At 54.3% G+C, this 17,358-nt stretch overlaps 3 protein-coding genes across 3 annotated transcripts; 2 read left to right on the top strand and 1 right to left on the bottom strand.

Moving 5' to 3' along the window:
- Positions 1–1,360: 1,360 nt before the first annotated feature.
- On the top strand, positions 1,361–2,638 carry LMH87_011355 (uncharacterized protein; the record flags this gene model as incomplete). The annotated part of the gene is made up of 3 exons (XM_056200483.1): positions 1,361–1,707; positions 1,798–2,495; positions 2,562–2,638. 3 exons carry the CDS (start codon positions 1,361–1,363, stop codon positions 2,636–2,638), a joined length of 1,122 nt encoding a protein of 373 aa, XP_056052327.1.
- A 153-nt stretch (positions 2,639–2,791) lies between these two features.
- LMH87_011354 (uncharacterized protein) lies at positions 2,792–5,684 on the bottom strand (the record flags this gene model as incomplete). Its single annotated transcript, XM_056200482.1, has 7 exons — positions 2,792–2,968; positions 3,040–3,244; positions 3,295–4,110; positions 4,166–4,192; positions 4,250–4,266; positions 4,869–4,984; positions 5,330–5,684. The coding sequence occupies 7 exons, from the start codon at positions 5,682–5,684 to the stop codon at positions 2,792–2,794; spliced, it is 1,713 nt and encodes a 570-aa protein (XP_056052326.1).
- Positions 5,685–10,912: 5,228 nt separating this feature from the next.
- Positions 10,913–12,099, top strand: LMH87_011353 (uncharacterized protein; the record flags this gene model as incomplete). The annotated part of the gene is made up of 5 exons (XM_056200481.1): positions 10,913–11,163; positions 11,230–11,646; positions 11,720–11,754; positions 11,897–11,964; positions 12,034–12,099. The coding sequence occupies 5 exons, from the start codon at positions 10,913–10,915 to the stop codon at positions 12,097–12,099; spliced, it is 837 nt and encodes a 278-aa protein (XP_056052325.1).
- Positions 12,100–17,358: the final 5,259 nt, after the last annotated feature.

Here is a 17,358-nt window from a genome sequence, read left to right as displayed (position 1 = left end):
CGCGTCCATTGCAGGGTCCTTTTTCCCCTCCCCCCCCCCCCCCCTGTTCACAGGCCGGCGTCGCCATCGGGCAAGGGTGTTCTTTGCGTGGTCCTCACGCCTGCACACACCCCCGAGTCGCACACCCGCGCACCTGCACACCCCCCATCCATGATTATGTACTTTGCCAATGGAGAATGGCTGGCTTTGATAGCCAAATAGACCTGCCTCTTCTCGCCCGAGACGAAAAGACCGCAAGCCCTTTCCGTAACACAACCACACCCATTTCGCCACGGCCTGCGGCTGCCTGCCTGCTTGTGTTGTTCGATCCAAGACACACCCCCTCATCCCCCCCCAGTCTTTTTGCCTGATAGGGTAGTGTTCAAGAAGCATCGCGGGAGGGGAACGGGATGGGGAGAGAGAGGAAAAAAGAAATTGATTTAATTCATTATTTCATCTCGTCCGACATGAAATGGGCATGGCGCCGTTTTTATAAATACAACATCATCCGGCGTTGAGTCTACCACATTCCCATTCTCATCATCCATTCAAGCTGCACACATACAGCTCTCCCTCTCTCTCGCGCCCCCCTGCCTCTTCCCAGAAGTGGCCACTACTTTCTCGTACGGTCTTCCACACGTCTCAATAAAGCTTACTGGACTTGCTCTCTGCCTTTTTTCTCACTTGTCCATCCATCTCTACTTTGTCTCTCTCTTTCACGTCGACGCGGCCTGCTCGGTCTGCTGTCCCGCCACCGCAGCCACCACCACCAGCAACAACCCTACTAAAACCTCCTCCACCCCCCCGTCACGCGCACCAGCCCCGAGGCTTGGTCGCAATATCTTACTCTTTCCTTTTTTTCTTTTTTTTCATCGGCATACACGCTTGAGCAGACGTGATATAACGTCTTTTCTTCTTTTACTGTCTACACATATTCTGAAACGGTTGCAACAAGAGATACTTCAACGGAACTTGCATTAACGCATCCCATTGCGCCCTCAATCGCTACTTGCTGCCAGTCCAACAATCACTCACGCTCCGAATCAAAACGCCGCGCACAACAAGACAAATATTTTTTCACTCAGACAAATTCCAACGTCATCAAGTCATCCAGTTCTCTCTCCGCCTGGTTTCGACCCATCTATCCACAGAGCCAGGGCATTCCCTGCTGCAGATGCGATCCGCTCTCCCCGTTTTGCACGATCCACCCACAGAGTAACCGCAACAACGACCCCCGGTATCAGACCGACCGCCTCAATTGCTTCGAGAAAAAATTCAAACGCCTCTCCGTCTTCTTCTTTTTCTTCTTCTTGCTTCGCCCCTGTCTTGCACCCATCAGCCTTCGTCTGCTCAGTACCATCCGTCACAAGCACCCCTAATCATGCCTGCTCGCGCACTTCCACACGCCCTGCCGACGTCGGCACCAAAGGCGTCTTTCGCTGCGACCCCGGCACACGGCCAAATCCTCGACATCGGTGGTAGTTTCTTGAAGGGGGTCTATGGCGACAAGCTCAAGGACACCCTCGCTGCCATTGCCGAGTCGAGAGACACGCCGACCCTGCCTGACGAGCTGCTATACGACGACAAAGGTCTACTCATCTGGAACCAGATCATATCCATACCGGAATTCTACCAGACCCACGACGAGATTGCCCTTTTCGACCTCCACAGCGCCGAGATAATTAGCCACGTCGATGAAAACGTAACCATGATTGACTTGGGGTCCGGGTGAGTGATGACTACTCTCATGCATTAGCTTCATATTTCGTCGTTTATAATTGCCAGCTGCTAACCAGAGCATTTGCTTCCGTCATCTAGCGATACAACAAAAGTTGACCATCTCTTGGCCGAATTCGAATTCAACAAAGTCCCCGCCACATACCTCGCCCTCGACATTTCCAAGACCTCCCTTGACCAGAGCATAGCGAGCTTGGTTGACAACCACTCCGGCCCGGATGCAGTTGTCACATGCGGCGGTCTCTGGGGCACATTCGAGAACGGACTGGAGCACATCGTCAAGATAAAATCACCTCGGCTGTTTCTGTCCCTCGGTTCTGTACTGTGCAACGATGCTTGGCCCACGGCTCTGGGCCACCTTAGAAGTTGGGCCTCGACGCTGCGGCCGGAGGATCGTATGCTGATCGGCATGGATGGTCATCTTGTTGCCGATGACAGAGATAAGATCTGGGCGGCCTATCATTCCTGCGATGATCTGTTCCGCGAGTTTTTTGTCAACGGCCTGAATAACGCAAACAAGCGTCTTGGATACACCCTGTTTGAGGAGCAAGACTGGGAGTGCATGGCTGAATTGGAGAAGGAACCCACAACCCGGCATCGATTCTTTATTCGCGCCAAGAGGGATGTACCGCTACCGGAATACGACACCGTCATCCCCAACGGACAAGAAATTGACTGGTTTGACTCTCACAAGTATGGTGAGCAGGATGTCCGTCTGATGTGCGGCAAGGCTGGCTTGACCGTCATCAAGTCTTGGGCAGCCCCAGACTCCAATTTCCGTAAGTCACTCCGTGTTTCTTCGATTCGCACAACAAAAGTGTGCCAAAGCTGACGATTTGACGCAGGCCAGTACCTCGTGCGTCCGAGATGCGACCGTGACGACTTCGAAGACCACGACAGCGGCATTTCCGGCATTAACTGAGCCCATGGCGAAAAGCCCCGTGTGGCAACGCGCTACTGCGCTTGTGTTTTTCTTTGTCGGCTTTCAATGATGCATCAGTTGGTGATAGACGGAAGGAATTTTGCCTCTTTCTTAGATTAGAGCTGTGCCACGTCGTTGCGTGCACACTGCTCCTCATGTCAGGCAGAGGACTTCATTCTCCTTTTCTTGAACCTTAGACACCATGTGCTCCCACCAGGGTTGCCTCTCGGCAATGGCGTGGGGCAGTTCCATGTTTATCGCAGGCACTGGGACTTCGTGGTCCAACCAGCTCTGAATACGTTCCAGAGTTTGATAAAGTGGCGGCACGCTCTGTCGCAGGAAGTTAATTAGCATCTAGCATTAAATGGAGCATCTTTCCTCTGATGAGTTTTCAATCTTACACTGCGGACAGGAGTTTTAATAACCTGCTGAAACCAAATCTCCGCGACTTGTACATGTTCTTCCACAGTAGCTAACAGCCCGAGGAAGAAGACCGGTAGCAACGGGGCCTGGGCTGTGAATACAGGGCCTGACGTTGGCATAATAGAAATGCACTTAGCCAAGTCGGCTATGTTGTCAATCACCATATAGTGGTTCCGTGGGAGTCTAAGCAGAGGTTAGCGTGTTTTGATGCAGAAGACAGAGGCGTGAAATACCTGAATAGTCGACACTGTAAATAGACCATTCCAGCTAGTCTCCACGCTTCTGCTGTCACCTCAGTCATCTCTTTCGCTTCTTGAACAATGTAGTTCTCGTCCGTCTGACGAATCCATTCAATCGGTTGGGGTCTACTTTTAGCAGCCTCCCAGCTATCGTATTCTCCACTCCATTGATGCAATTGCATAAGCTGGCCGTAGAGCATCTGGGCAGTTACAGGCACAATAGGTGTTTCGGCGTCTTGTAGCATGCGAGTGGAGCAGTAGGCTACCTGGCTAAAGATATGCAGCAGGCGTTTCGAGAAACCGCATCCACCGTGGATTTCGTACATGTCCGCTTCAGATCCATATAAGAGGAATCCGAATCTAGATGTTTCGGCAACGGGATTGAAAGTGGCGAGAGGCGGGAGGGGCATCATTGGCTGTGCCAAAATGACAGCTCGACCAACGATGACTGATTGTGATAGGCGTAAGGAGGAGACTTGGACATTCTGCTCCTTGTAAAAGCGAGAGCCTGGATCTGTGTGCTGCAACACATGCTCTGCCTGTCTAAATCCTGTTAACCAGCGAGGGTGGTAGGGTTTTTGGAGCCTTCGTTCCGTGAGAACCACATCTTGCATGGAGAGCAATGACGCCAACGTGACCAGCTCACTTGACTCGTTGTCATCCAGACTGCGTGTATCCTGGAGCAGCTCGCTGAGCCGGGCTTCGGCGATGGCAAATCTTTCGTTGACTCGACGCCGTAGAATGTCGCCTGGCAGATAGTCATAAACATATATACCAGCGAGGGACTGTATAGCTGCTAAAACACCAGGACTGTGTTGCATGCTGGCGAAGTCAGTTAACCATAGATTGGTTTTGGTCAACACACTTCGCCCGGGACACCAATTGCGTGTGTCTGTAAAGTAGAAGTTAGTATATACTTGACATGAGAAATGATGGAAGCAGAACTTACAAAATGCGAATAGCTTTCTGCCCATGGTGTCCATTACAGCATTAAGTCCAAATTGTGACGGGAGTAGTTGTGGGGCCTCAGTATCACTAGGACAATATGATCGGAAGCTTCCTGTCGGCGATTGGAGGTATCCGCCAATTTGTGACGGCGCTAGGGTTGAGGATGTTGAATAGGGCGAGTCGCTTCCTGCCAAGAGAGTGCTTGTGGAGGCCGGTGATGCAGAACATCGACGCTGCAACGATAGCTCAGAACAATGGTTCGAGATTTGTATAGCGGCGACGGATGATGGTGAATCACCGGTATAATCAATGCTCGTCACGTCCACAGTTGCTGATGGCCGTCGAGCTTCTTTAAGAGGCCAGGAGAATTTGATGTATCCATTGACTTTACCATCCGATGGCCTCGGAAATTTTTGAAGAGGGAGATTGCGGCCAAAGGTGTCAAGACAATCATAAAATGGGCTGGTAGTGGCATGCTTGGAGCGGGACTTTCGCCGACGCTGGTCTTGGTGGACAGTTTCGGATGCCAGCGATGGACTGCGAGATGGTTGCGTTTGACGTTGTCGCGGAGGCGGCTGTAACCGCGGCGGGGGGTGCGACTGTAGAGGTTGTGATTGTACCGAGGGATGTGGCGGCGGAGGTTGCAGTAGCTGTTGCCCGTCCTCGAAAGCAAACAAGGCTTGCTGCCGGGGCGCAGGAAATGTGGCGGAAATGCCAGTTGGATTTGGCGTGAAATCTGCAGACAAGGGTGATCAGCTTCATGGTGTTCAACAAGTTTCCTCGCAGCTAGGGGGGGGGACGAGGCCGAGGTCGATTGTGCGACGCCAGCGATCATGTGCGGCGACAGCCAGCATGCAGTGAAGCTCGGGCCAAGTTCGCAGGTGCTTGTTCCCGCATCATGCAGTTTGTAGTTTTGTGGTTCAACAGTTTGCGGGGACAAGAGGCAAGTGAAAACAACGCGAGACAGCGATGCCCTCGATGGATGGGTTGCATGAGACCATGTAAAGACGCTGCAACAGCCCCATACGAGGTGATGGAAAGGGTATTCATCTTGCACAGGTTGCAGATTTGAAGAACTTACGGAATTGCATGTCCCAAGGAACCTGGGCCATGGAGTTATCCACAGGAGAGATCATGGGTGCAGTCATGGACGAGTTCATGGGCATGGAGGCATTGGAGTTGGGCTCTACTCCCACTCCCGACCCGGAGATAGACATTGGCAAAGGGCCAGTAGCGACAGGAAACATCCATTCTGAGTGGAGGGATTGCGATGCACCCCAACCCTCGGGAAAACCATCTTCGTGGCCTTCAGGAGGGGCGCCACCCTGGCCAGCGCCGGCTTGATCAAGCCTGATGCGCTTGGCCGGGCGCTGGTCGTCGTCGCCAAAGTCGCCCATGCAGTCGAGGCGAAAAGGCGGAGGATTGGGACGGCCCATAGAGATGGGCGGCAAAGTCAGGCGTTGCCGTAATAGTTGATCGGAGCTGCTTCTCAGGCACTGCCAGCAAGCGAGGGCGTTGGCGGATGCTGGGCTGGGCTGGGCAGTCGGTCGGAACGCGCCGCAGGTGCAAGCTCCGAGATGGCGACAAGGACGGTGCGGCGAGAAGAGGATTCTGAGGGGCGCTCAAAGAGGCAATCGTGGAGACTGGTGCGCTGCAACGAGGGCAGCCGCGAAAAGAGGAGATGGCGCGAAGAGAGAAGAGCGTTTTGGCTTGCGAGACCGTTTGCCTGGAGCCAGTGGCGGGCTTATTAGCGTTGGCGCGACGCGAGGGCCCCAACGACCAGCTCAGGTTATTTATCTAGTACCGCTGTAGCGGGACAACGAGGGCAAGATGGAATAGCGCTAGTAGATGAGCGAGATCCACCTCGACGACGTCGACAAGGGTGATGAACAGGCGACAAGCTGTTGGTGCGGGCGGTGGTGTCAAAAGGCCCGTCGTTGGGTAAGTATACAGCTGGTGAGGTATGCCGTGGTGGTCGATGCCCGGCACTGCAGGTAGGTAGCGAGCACGCTGTCTGGTGGGGGCGTTTGATGAGCCTGATCTGTCGGCAGCTAGTAAGGTAGACTAGCACACTAGTTGGCTACCTACTGGTCAACCAGTATACCTGGGCCAGTGGGGAGACGGACGGGCCGACCGCAGCTGTCCACTAATAAGATGCCTAGCGCACCCTTGAACAGCTGAAGGGCGAGTCGAACGACCGAGGAAGATCCAGGTGGTACGACCAAAGGTTTTTCGATCAGCGTCGCGGTATCTCGACAATCTCTGAGCGTCGTGGGGGGCAAATATGCTGTCCGCCACTGCGAGTGCGCGACGGCGTCTGCTGTGTGCCGCGGCTTGTGCGGTGGGCGGTGTCGGTGATGATGGTGGTGGTGGTTGTGGTGGTGGAGTGCGGGCACCTCTGCGGGCTGAGGTGCGCTTGGACGGGCTCGTCAAGCTTTGTCCTGTCCTGTCCTGTCCTGTCCTGTCCTGTCCGATGATCCTGTCCTGCTGGGGACCAGGGTCTCGCGATGCGAAATGAGCAGGCCGTACCCCGTACTGGTAAAGAGTAGACGGCCGCCGGTACAAGAATCAGTCCTGTGCTTCGTCGTCGACAGGATGGCTAATACCACCAGCAAAGTCGTGGATGGCAGCGTTGGGCGGCGATGCGCGGGGGGGGCCAAGAGTCGGGGCCAAAGAGTGGAAACACGCACGAGGAGCGTTTCGGCGGCGTCAAGCAGGCAGTCGTGCAACCAGGAAGCCCGCAAAACGAGGTCGCGAGAAGCAGAAACAGTTTGCTCGTTGTGAGAAGAAAAGATCTCTATCGTCTCTTTGTTGACGGGAAAAGATGCAAAGGGAAATGGGGAAAGAGAAAGAAAGTGTGGAGAGGGCAAGGCTAGGAGATAGGGAGAGCGGGAACTAAAAAGGCTTCCGCCAGTTGAAGCCGACAGAGCGGTAGCGAGAATGGCCGTGTAGCGCACGAGTCGTATAAATTACGGTATTACCTGTTGGACTGACAAGCACGGCAGGCGACAAAGTACGGAGTACCTAGGCAGGGCTTGTTTTGATTCCCATTCCTTTTCGGCGTGGCGGCCGTCGAGATGAGCAAGACAGGGCCCTGGCGCGGGCGATGGCAAAGGAAATAAAAAGGGTCTGGGAATCGACGAATGACAAATAACCCGCGGGTACCAGCAGGCTGGGCCAAGGAAGGCGAGTGCGGGCAGGCGGGCAGGCGGGCAGGTGGCAGGCAGGCAGGCCCATGGCGATCTGGCAGGTTTGACGGCTCCAAAGTGAGCATCTACAGATTGGATGCGGCGACACTACCGAGGTTTTTCGGGCGCCTGCCTTGGGCGGGCGGCAGGGGTTGAACCAGCTGGAGACTGGGGGAGCCAGCAGATGGGCAACGCAGTCTGCCACCAATTGGTTTTAGACCCAGCAGTCTGGCACTCTGGCGGCACCAATGTTGCAAGGCAAGACAAGACAAGCAAGATGCAAAGTGGCTGCAGTGCGCCAGCGCTGGCCCTGGGGTCCCACTAACGTTACTTGACTACCTTACTTTAGTTAGCAGAGCAGATCTGCGCTAGATTGATTGGACCTTGTCATCTTGGTTGGCCCGCCCGTCGTGCTGCAGGCGTCATTCCGAAAAGCTGGGACTGTGCACCGGCCCTGCGCAACATCAGAGGAGAGGCGCCGCCGAATGAGGCTGGCCTGCAGGTGGATGCTGCCTACCACTCACTATTTTAACCTATGTCCATGGACGATACCATGAGCTGGCACACATGATGCCACACCGTACCGACGCCGTGAGACCGAGTCACGAGTATATATTGCTGGCCACAGCAGGATGCCATTCCCGATGCTCGTCCGCACCGCCTTGCCGGGGGGGCCGCCCGCTGAGCGCTACCCTGCAAGCCACCCTCAGCGGCCAGCGCAATATCAGCGCGCACGAGGGTATATTTGCTTTGCGATGCCCCTCGCCCGTCCGACACTTGGCATCCGAGTGTGCGGGCGGCCGTAAGCAGCCGAAGAAGCGCGGCCTAGTGTCCGGATCAGAGATTGCCTGCTCGCTTTTTTCGATTACTGATTCGGAGGTCATAACCCAGTTGGGGTCTCGCATGCAGGTCATTCAAGCCACAGCGCAGCAAATAAACAAGGTGCATTGGCGGTTTGCCTGTCCATCATTGTTCTGTCCGAGGGGTTTTTGGCGTCTTCCAGGCTTCTAGTAGCCTCGAGCGTGACATGTTTTGCATCGACGTGACTTTGCTTCCCCCCTTTGTGGATTCGAGGTGCATCATGTTTGCGCGGTGCATGTACGATCAATGTGCCGGAGGGCCCTGCTTCTCAGATGTCGTGGGTTGATTGCCAAAAGCCACGATGGCCGCGGCCGACCAGGGTGTGTGCGCATCGGACATGCAGCCACCAGCCAAGATTTGTTGGTATTTCGACCCGCCCGTTTGGTTGGCCGGCACGATGCACGCAATTTCTATAATTAACAAGACAGGTCAATACAGTTCCCCAGCAATGGCGTCCTCCAGGTTAGCGTCGCAGGGAATAAATTGCATGCTAGGATGTATGCTAAACTTGTGGGTGCGCTGACTGATCAGTAATTCCCACAAAGAGAATGCGGCGTAATCTACAGATTAGTTGGCCGCAGCGTACCACTCACCACTGTACTGGTACCAGTAGAAGCCAGCACTGCAGTCATTAGGTACTGATAGTACAGCACCTTCGACAGTCTCCAGTTCCCAGTCCCCAGTCCCCAGAGAAGTGCAAGCCGATTGAATACCCTAGCAGGGATTCAAACGGACGGATCCTCCCGGTGCGAGCTTGCCGGCCGCCTAGTGTTGTTTTCTCTTCTCCCGCCCGCACCTTGACCAATCAGCATTGCCCATCTGCTGAAAGAGTTGGGGTCAGTGCTCGATCAAGACTAGCAGTCCGCTCTGTGTCCCACTCAGAAAACCGCTGTACTGGATTGCCTTGTTGGCTTGGTATGCAGGACTCTGTGCCTGGCGCTGCAAGCCCGCCAGATGCAAGTACCGTTGACATTGAGGTAGGAATCCACCGCGCCGGGCTCTTCCTCAGCTGCCCTTCCAGAGACATGTTGGTGTCGTCGAAAAAAAGATACATCACTTCTGTTTCCCACAGGCACCTAGCCCTAATTTTATTATTTACCAGCCGAGTCGCTCATGGAGGAACAAGCTGCCTTCTAAGCGCTCCTTTTGAAACTGCGCTCCTCGCAACCGCGAGGTATCTGTAGTTTTCAAGGCAAAAAAGAAGCGAAGATTGGCCAACAGCCACTAGGAAACTATTTAGCGGCGTGCCTCAGTGATGCAATGCATCTAGACCGCGTTTTGCTGGCCCGTCATTTCTCTCCCGTTTCTACCTAGAGGCTTGCACTGGTACGGAGCAGTACCAGTAGCTCGCTCGGGCTCTGGCTTTGGCTCTGGCACCCTGCGCTTGCTTCCTTGTCACCCAGTGCCAGCCCAGCATCTGCGGCCCGTCTTCAGCCACCAAGGCACCCCTTCTGACACTGTTCACTAAACAACAGAAAAGAAACCACCGCCAGGCGGCGACCAGCAATCGCAGGCTCGCGTCGCACGACCTCACCTCAACCACCAACCACCGACCACCAGCGCCGCTCCAGACGGTAGCCATCCCCAGTGACATTGGGTTTCTGGTTTTTGCGCTCCCTCCCTCGGCTTCAAAGCAGAGACCACCACACACCCATTGCCCGGTCTGGTACGTTGCCCCGTGGCCAAGTGGGCTTCTGCTGGGTCTCCCGTCCCTACCAGTGTCTCTGCCTCGCGCCCGGTCGCTGCAGTCGTCGCCTGTCTCTGGCTTTGCGCCTGCCTGCGGTCAGTCCATCGTTATCGCCGCCTCTTTTTTTTTTGCCTGTCTGCCCGGGGATCTGATATCAGCCCTCGGTTCTCGTCAACGCCTTTGCCCGCAAGCAAGCACCCCTCCCCCGCCGCTCGTTCGTCGGCTCATCTCCTCCGCTCCCATACCCATACCCGGACCCCCCTCCCCTCCTCTCCGCCTAGTCATCAACGGCCGCACTAGACAAGACGGACTCAACTGGTAATTGCCAGTAACCCACAAAGCTACCAACGGTCTCATTACCATTGGTGGCCAGCAAAGCTTCGAAGCCCGCTGGCGATACCCAGTATCGACCAGCATTATCGCTGCTGGTCCTCGTTCCAGCCTTCGCAAGCTCCCTGTTCAGTGGAGGAGCCCCGCACGCCGCACACCATCCAACGTCATCTGCACTCGCCGCCTGCAAAGCAGAGTCGAGGTACGGGCCATTCCGACGCACAAGGCCAGTCAACAGCAGCGACACTTGACAAGGTAGTGAGAAAACTCTCTCTGCACCACTTGTCGTCTCGCGAGGATACAGTGCTGCACTGCCTTGCGCTGTGCCCTTTTGGCATGTGTTTGCGCTGTCGCTGCGCTCGCTTAGTGGGACGAAACCAAGAGCCGCACCCAACGCTCCTCTCCCTACCCAGCCTAGCTACGTAACGGCGCAAGCCCTGGCCTCGGGGATATAACTAACATGGACGGCACCTCTGATGCGATGCCAAGGCAGGCTCGCATCTTTGAGTCGGGCTTGCACCGTGGAAATCCCAATACTGCTTCTTTTGATACCCTCATCAGAGAAAACCTTGACCAAATCGCCCGTAACTTCAGCAATATGGGTGCTGACTCCCTCCCAACGCCGCCTGCCGGCCCGCTGCTCTCCGAAGAATCGGCTACCCTTCTCCGGGAGCTGGGAGACTACTTTACCCGTACCGCCCAGATGTGGTCAACAATGACGCATAATCTACTCCAAGGCCCACACATTGATCATATTTCCATAGACGTCAACACACGCTCTAATAATCAAACCGGTTTGGCGGACCTCATGACCTCTGCTGTGGTTGACGTTGAACTCAGTCGTTTACGGTATGTTTCATTTCCCAAGTCCCCGCCGCGCACATTTTACGGCAAGCTTCTCACACGTTTGCGCAGGAAGATACGGGACTTGACAGCCAAGTTCTCTCAAGACGTCCAGGCCGTCTGGCGTCCTGATACTGGCTCTTTGGACTCTGCCTCACCTAATCAAGTCGCCCGCAATGGACAAGTTCCACTCGCCAATATACTTTGTCCTACACCAGCCCAAAATGCCCATCTCATGGGTCATGGCCACCCTGCCAATGACAACTTGAGCACGTTGGCTGGTGGAATGACTGAGCAGATGGACCTTAGCAACGAAGACGACTCAGAGTCTGACACAGGCGATGAGGACCTCTTCGCCGGTATCAACATGGACGCTCTCAAACAGAGAGGAAAGGGCTCGCACATATGCCCCAAGGGCCCGAGATGCGACAAGGGTGGCGTGGACAAAGACGGCAACGTTATCGTCTTTGACCGCAACTCGTCATTTGCGTATGTGCCCAACCCCCTCGCATCTCCGCGAGCCAAGTTAAATCACGCGACTTCCTTGCTAATGCGAGTGCAGACAACATTGTAATAAGCACCGCAAGCCTTGGGTGTGTGAGTTGCCACACTGTCCAAATACACCCAAGAAGCGGCGATTTGCCCGGCGAGATGGGTTAGAACGACACAAAGCAACAGTAAAGCATGAGCCCAAGAACCCAGACTCTCAAATTAGCGTCAGTTAGCATGTTTTCCACAGTGCCTGACTGGTTCACGGGTCAACCGTGCATGGCCTCGTGCTGCACTGATCCACGTTTGATGCAAAAGGTCGTCACAGCCAGGCTGAGCTAGTCTTGATGCCGCAGAGCCAGCAAGCATGTTGACGTGGTTTGGCAGCCATGCAGCCGCCGCTCGCCACGAGGCAGCGCCGGCCACTTGACCAAGCAGCATAAGTCGGTGTGAGGAGCGCCGGCTCAAGCGACCTGGCTTTAGCGAGTCCAAATCAGCTGGTGGGAATTATCCACTCACGAGAATGATGTGCTTGTTGCCTTGTCGCTTGCAATGAGGCAGGGGGGAGAGAAGTCAAAAAAAGAGGGATGGGGGAAATGAGAGGAGGGGAGAGAGATGGGGAGAAAGTTATCGTGTACTGTTACACGAGGTTGGCGTCGTCCAAAGCGGAATGAACAAGCCGCTAACCCAGTCCTAACGTAGTTAATGCGAGATGACGGCATAGCATGTTGCATGTTGCATGTTGCATTTCTCCAGAGTCGATCTAAAGGCGACCAGTAAATGACTTGAGTGCAAACCACTTGATTGAATGAACGCACGACATTTGTAGCCCCGCGGTACCTCTTCTGGAGCCACCCTTGGCCATCCCTGTCTGTGGTTGATGTTCAGACCGGCCGAGCGCCGATCCCTGTTCCTCCAGCTTTGACGGGGACCTCGGCGGAGCAAGGGGTGCGGCTTGCTGGCTGCTGTACCATCGGGCCGGGGTGTGCGTACGCCTCATTGGGCTCTCGTTTCATCCGTCCTTTTTTTTTTTTTTTTTCTCCCTCTTCTTGGACTAGTTATCCTTTTTTTGTGTTTTCCTGTCTGGCGGGCATCCAGCTCGTCGGGTCAAAGAAGCAAATAAAGGCTCAGGCCGAAAAGTCTCGGCGAGAAGCAGGAAAGGTGTGTTCTGCAGCCCAACCACACCACACACAGAGAAGGACGTGAACCTTCCTATTACTCCTTTAATCATTTTATTATTCTTTTTGCTGCTGCTTGGAGATTGCTTCGAAATTGTTTCTGAACAACTTGTTCCTATTTTCTTCTTTTCTCTTTTTATTTTAATTTTCTTTTTCGTGATCATGGCCCCTACCCGTGACTGTAGCATTGACGTACTGCATGGATGTAGAGGCTTCTGGCTTGGAGCCATGGAGATGAATAATGGGAATTGCCTTGCGCATTGAAATCACTAATCACATTCAAACAAGAGACAAATCAGGGGTCCCTTGGAATTTTTGGGACGATGGTACTAATGTCGAATCTCATACTGAGTAGAGAGGGTGTCTCATGTCTCAAGTGCCGGCAACAATGCAAGTCGCTGAGAACAGGGCAGGGCGCACCAGGCTGAGAATGGCATCTGACTGCCCGCGTCGTCTTCAGGCTGTTTCACAGTATTGCGCATCTTCGGCCAATTGGCTTCTAATGCCCATCGTTCACTACATTCTTTGTGTAACCTTGGGTACCGACAGACTTGGCCTCATTTCAAGGTCATCTAGACAGGGCAGATGCATCAGCAGCCACACAATGCAGGTCGTCGTTAGATTAGGCGTCGCCCGTTCATTACATGACCGTATTGAGCAGACATTACAGGTGCCGAGCCTGCTTATCGTAAACAATGTTCGGAGGGTGCTGCCACACACCTCTGACGTATGAAATCTGGCCATCTCAACGGCGGTGAGGAACACGAGGCACGCCATCTCGACAGCCCGGGCCTGTACTTTGTGCTGATACATGCTTCCCTTTTGGGGGGTTGGGAACCGCAACACCGGTCCAAATAACGATTGTCACAAGATGGAGGGCTTTTCTCATCTGTTCTAGTTGCCTTTTCTTCGCTTGGTAGCTAGCTTAGGTGGGAAGCAACAACCAGGTACTTGGGACCTAGTCAACTAGTCTAGTCAACTAGTCTAGTCAACTAGTCTAGTCAACTAGTCTAGTCAACTAGCCCAAGATTCAGCGCCATTGCAATGCAACAACACTTTACGAGTAGCAAGCCGAGCTCCTGGTCAGCAGTGGGGAAGGAAGCGCAATTTACTCAGTAAATACTGGTAGAGCGGATGGGGCCAAGGCTGGAGATAATGCCTGGGACTAGATGTCGAGAGTGCAACGGGCCAAGGTAGGTTAATTCGGAGGGTACAATGCGTTGGCCATTTGTGAATGCACACCATTCCATGGTGCGATAAGGAAACGCATGGCATGCATCTATCTATAGGTCTAACATAGCTTATTGAAGGTTCAAAAGAGTCAAGGTCGTGTCAATTGAAGAGGGACGAGTATGCGTTGGCAGCTTGGGGCGTGCATGATGAACACACATTGCATGGTTAGCGATCGCACCATCTCAATCTGCTGCTGAAGAAGGCCCTGTCCTGATAAAATGGTGCCACGATATAATGTCTTGGGCAAGCTGTTGAGCGAAGAATCATGGCGACAAGAGTATAGAGACATGATGCCTCGAGAGAAGAAGAAAGCAGTCGATTCGGTCGTGCAAACATGTCATCTTGATGCAGCCACCCGGCAGTTGTCGGCCAACTCAAGTTGGTTGCCGGACGCTCCGGGCGGAAAGAAGGCGGCCAACTTGTTCCATGCTGTTGTGTAACGTCTTGGCTGGTGTTCCTATACGTTTCGCTTACTATGAGTGAGGCTGTATTCAAGCATCCGACGTACGACGCGTGATGAGGAGGCTCGCTGCGGCGGCTGGCGTATCAGACCAGTGTGCTTGTTTCGGCATTACTTACAAGCCGAGAACAATTTGACGGGCACGCTATTCTTCTCCAGCTTCGGTACCGGTGCAATGGTCCTCGTGTGGATCAGCGTGCCAGTATTGTCGATGCCCAGACCGCCCCCCCCCGGTCGACCCAAGCCGACGGGTCGGCTGTAATGAACTAATACCTATTGGTATTTTGCCCAGCACCGAACTGCCGGGACGGCGGGGACTAGGCATGATTGGGGAGGGAGAGGAGAGGGAAGCAAACAAAAACGTCAGCGGGCGGTCGCCACCACTCTGGTCGGCGACGTCAACCGAGCGGAAGGCCGTTGGCGGGCTGAGGAGAGGCATTGGCCGGCAGTGAGATGATGGGACTGGCTGGCTACCGTAGAGGATGCATCTTGGCGGCAGATTACTGCTACTCTTGTCAGAGCCTTGCCAGCCGGGACAGTCCTGTGCCGGTAACACTACAGCTGCTGCGGCATCGTCCGGTCATCCTGGCACGTTTGGCAACAGCAATGGCGCCGACGAGTAATGCATACAATTACATATGTTGCGCACTGGTTGGAGAAGAGGAACAAACACGTGCTCTGCTGCTGGTGCGGCCCTCAATGTGGCCTCCGACACGAACGGATGGAAATGGTCAATATGACAGGGCCAACGACCTAGGCACGGCTGGGTTAGTTAGTTAGTGGGTGAGATGGGACACTTGTTGGTGCGGCGAGAGAAGAGAAAACAAGAGAGGAGAGAGGTCATTTAAAAACGGATTGGCAGGGAGGCAAAGCGGTTAGCGCCGAGCTTATTGTTTAGATTTGGGGTGATGGGGCCAAGGAAGGTGATGAGAGAGGCGAAAAGGAGACGGGCCCGACAGGTTGGTGGTTGGTGGTTGGTGGTGAACGTAGCTAGTGGTTGGATGAAAACCTGACGAGTGGCGTGTCGACAGTGGAAGGAAGTGGCCAGTGGCTCCCGTGGCGTGACACGGCGGTTGGTTAGGTACTGATAGTTAGTTAGTGGGCAGTGGCAGTGGCACGCGTGGTTGCAATGAAGCATGGAACAGGGCAAAAGGTACCTAACATTGCAGCGAGTTGCCAGCCAAAGGCCACGAGCCTCCCAGCGTGCCAGGATGCTGGACCCTGGGCGTGGACTAGAGCCTTTGGCGGCATCCTTTTTTTCTTCTTTTTTTTGTTTTGCTTTTAGCGTAGTGATGCCTTGTAGCGTTGGGCGCCTCCGAGGGACGTTCCCCCTGACTGGCCGCTGTGATTGTCCGCTCCTCCCCTCCCCTCCAGCGCTCTGGCGGAGAAAAGAGTCAACTAAGCAATACCTAATAATCGTGCCATGGACTAAGTCAGGGGGAGAAGCCGGTCAAAGGTACAACCCAAAGGAGCAATATAAGAGAAAGACATAATATAATATAGGTCTGCAGTCGGTAATTTCAGACGCCTCACTCAGCCTTGTCTGTTTTATCAGTACCAGTACACCTCTGTTGCACAGGTACGCAAGGCAGGATATGGTCAGTCAAGATGCACCCAGTGTTGGTACCGCAGAGGCGGGTTAGTGGGTGGGTGAAGAAGCACTGACAGACACGCACGACATGACATATTGTTCTACAGAGCTTAGAGCACCACTGAATGTCCCGGATAGGCCAGATCCGGACATTGAAAGAACGGGCGTGGTAACACGGGGCGGCTAGAGATGTCAATTGTACTCCGTACGACAGCCACGTCTACCAAGTCTGTGCTGGTTGATGGCCAAGGGGGGGCGGGCTCTCACTTGCACTGGTAGGTAGGTGCAGGCCCTTGTTATTACAGGCTCATACAGGCGCTGGCTCACCGACTGTACCGTCCCATCAGTGCTGCGTCAGCATGTAACTACTGCTGTAGCCTGTAGGGGAGTCCCTCCCGAGCAAAAGCTCCGCCGCCTGTCACGGCGATTTTGACTTTTGTTGTCTCCCCCTCCCCCGCAATTCTGCTTCACCATCAAACAACCCCTCCATCCTTTCTCCCCTTGGTTCGTGCTCGCAACCAGTCTCCTTCCGGCAGCCAAGCAGCCATCAGGGCCATGTACGGATACCAGCAGACAATATCAATGCTGTGATACCCGACCAATCAGCCAGAATGACCTCAGAGAATGCACGCCCACGCAAAGATGTGCGAGCTGAACAATCGCGGCCTGACACGCACGACGCGAAACAAATTCCTCATTCATTCTTGCTGCCCAAACAGGCACGGCATGAACCTGAACAGTAATCACACCCGCCCCCGTCAACACGCGGACTTGTAAATTGCCTTGGCCCCGTCCCTGTACAGATGCTAATAACGCCTAGAAACTGACGGTGTGGGCTTGGTTTGCGTCTAGAGAGGCTGATGACTGCGAGCCACACATGCTGGCAGGCCCCGTCGATGCGAGTGGCGGGCAGATCGATTCGGCCATCGAACAATAAGTACGGAGTATGGCCTCGCGCATTGCATATGTTGATTGTTGACCATCAATGCAGGATCCCTGTTCAAATCCTCCTACCGTACTGGCGGTAAATGGCGGGCGGACATTTACAGCCGCCTCTCCTCCAACAAGGGCCCTGCGTACCAGCATGGAGTCCTAAACATGAGACAACTGCTTGCTGCTCCTATCAGTACAACGCTTCCGTCAGAGAGCATTTCGTAATCACCAGCTTCTCCATCGCCTCGGCCCTGTTCATCAGTAATAAACAAGGCGTACAGGCAGGCATCATCTCGCCCCATGTCGCTTCCCAGGGG

Source organism: Akanthomyces muscarius, chromosome 4, assembly GCF_028009165.1.
Source record: "Akanthomyces muscarius strain Ve6 chromosome 4, whole genome shotgun sequence".
Taxonomy (NCBI): Eukaryota; Fungi; Ascomycota; class Sordariomycetes; order Hypocreales; family Cordycipitaceae; genus Akanthomyces; species Akanthomyces muscarius.
Note: the sequence above shows the minus strand (reverse complement) of the source record. Positions and strands in the feature narration are given on the sequence as shown.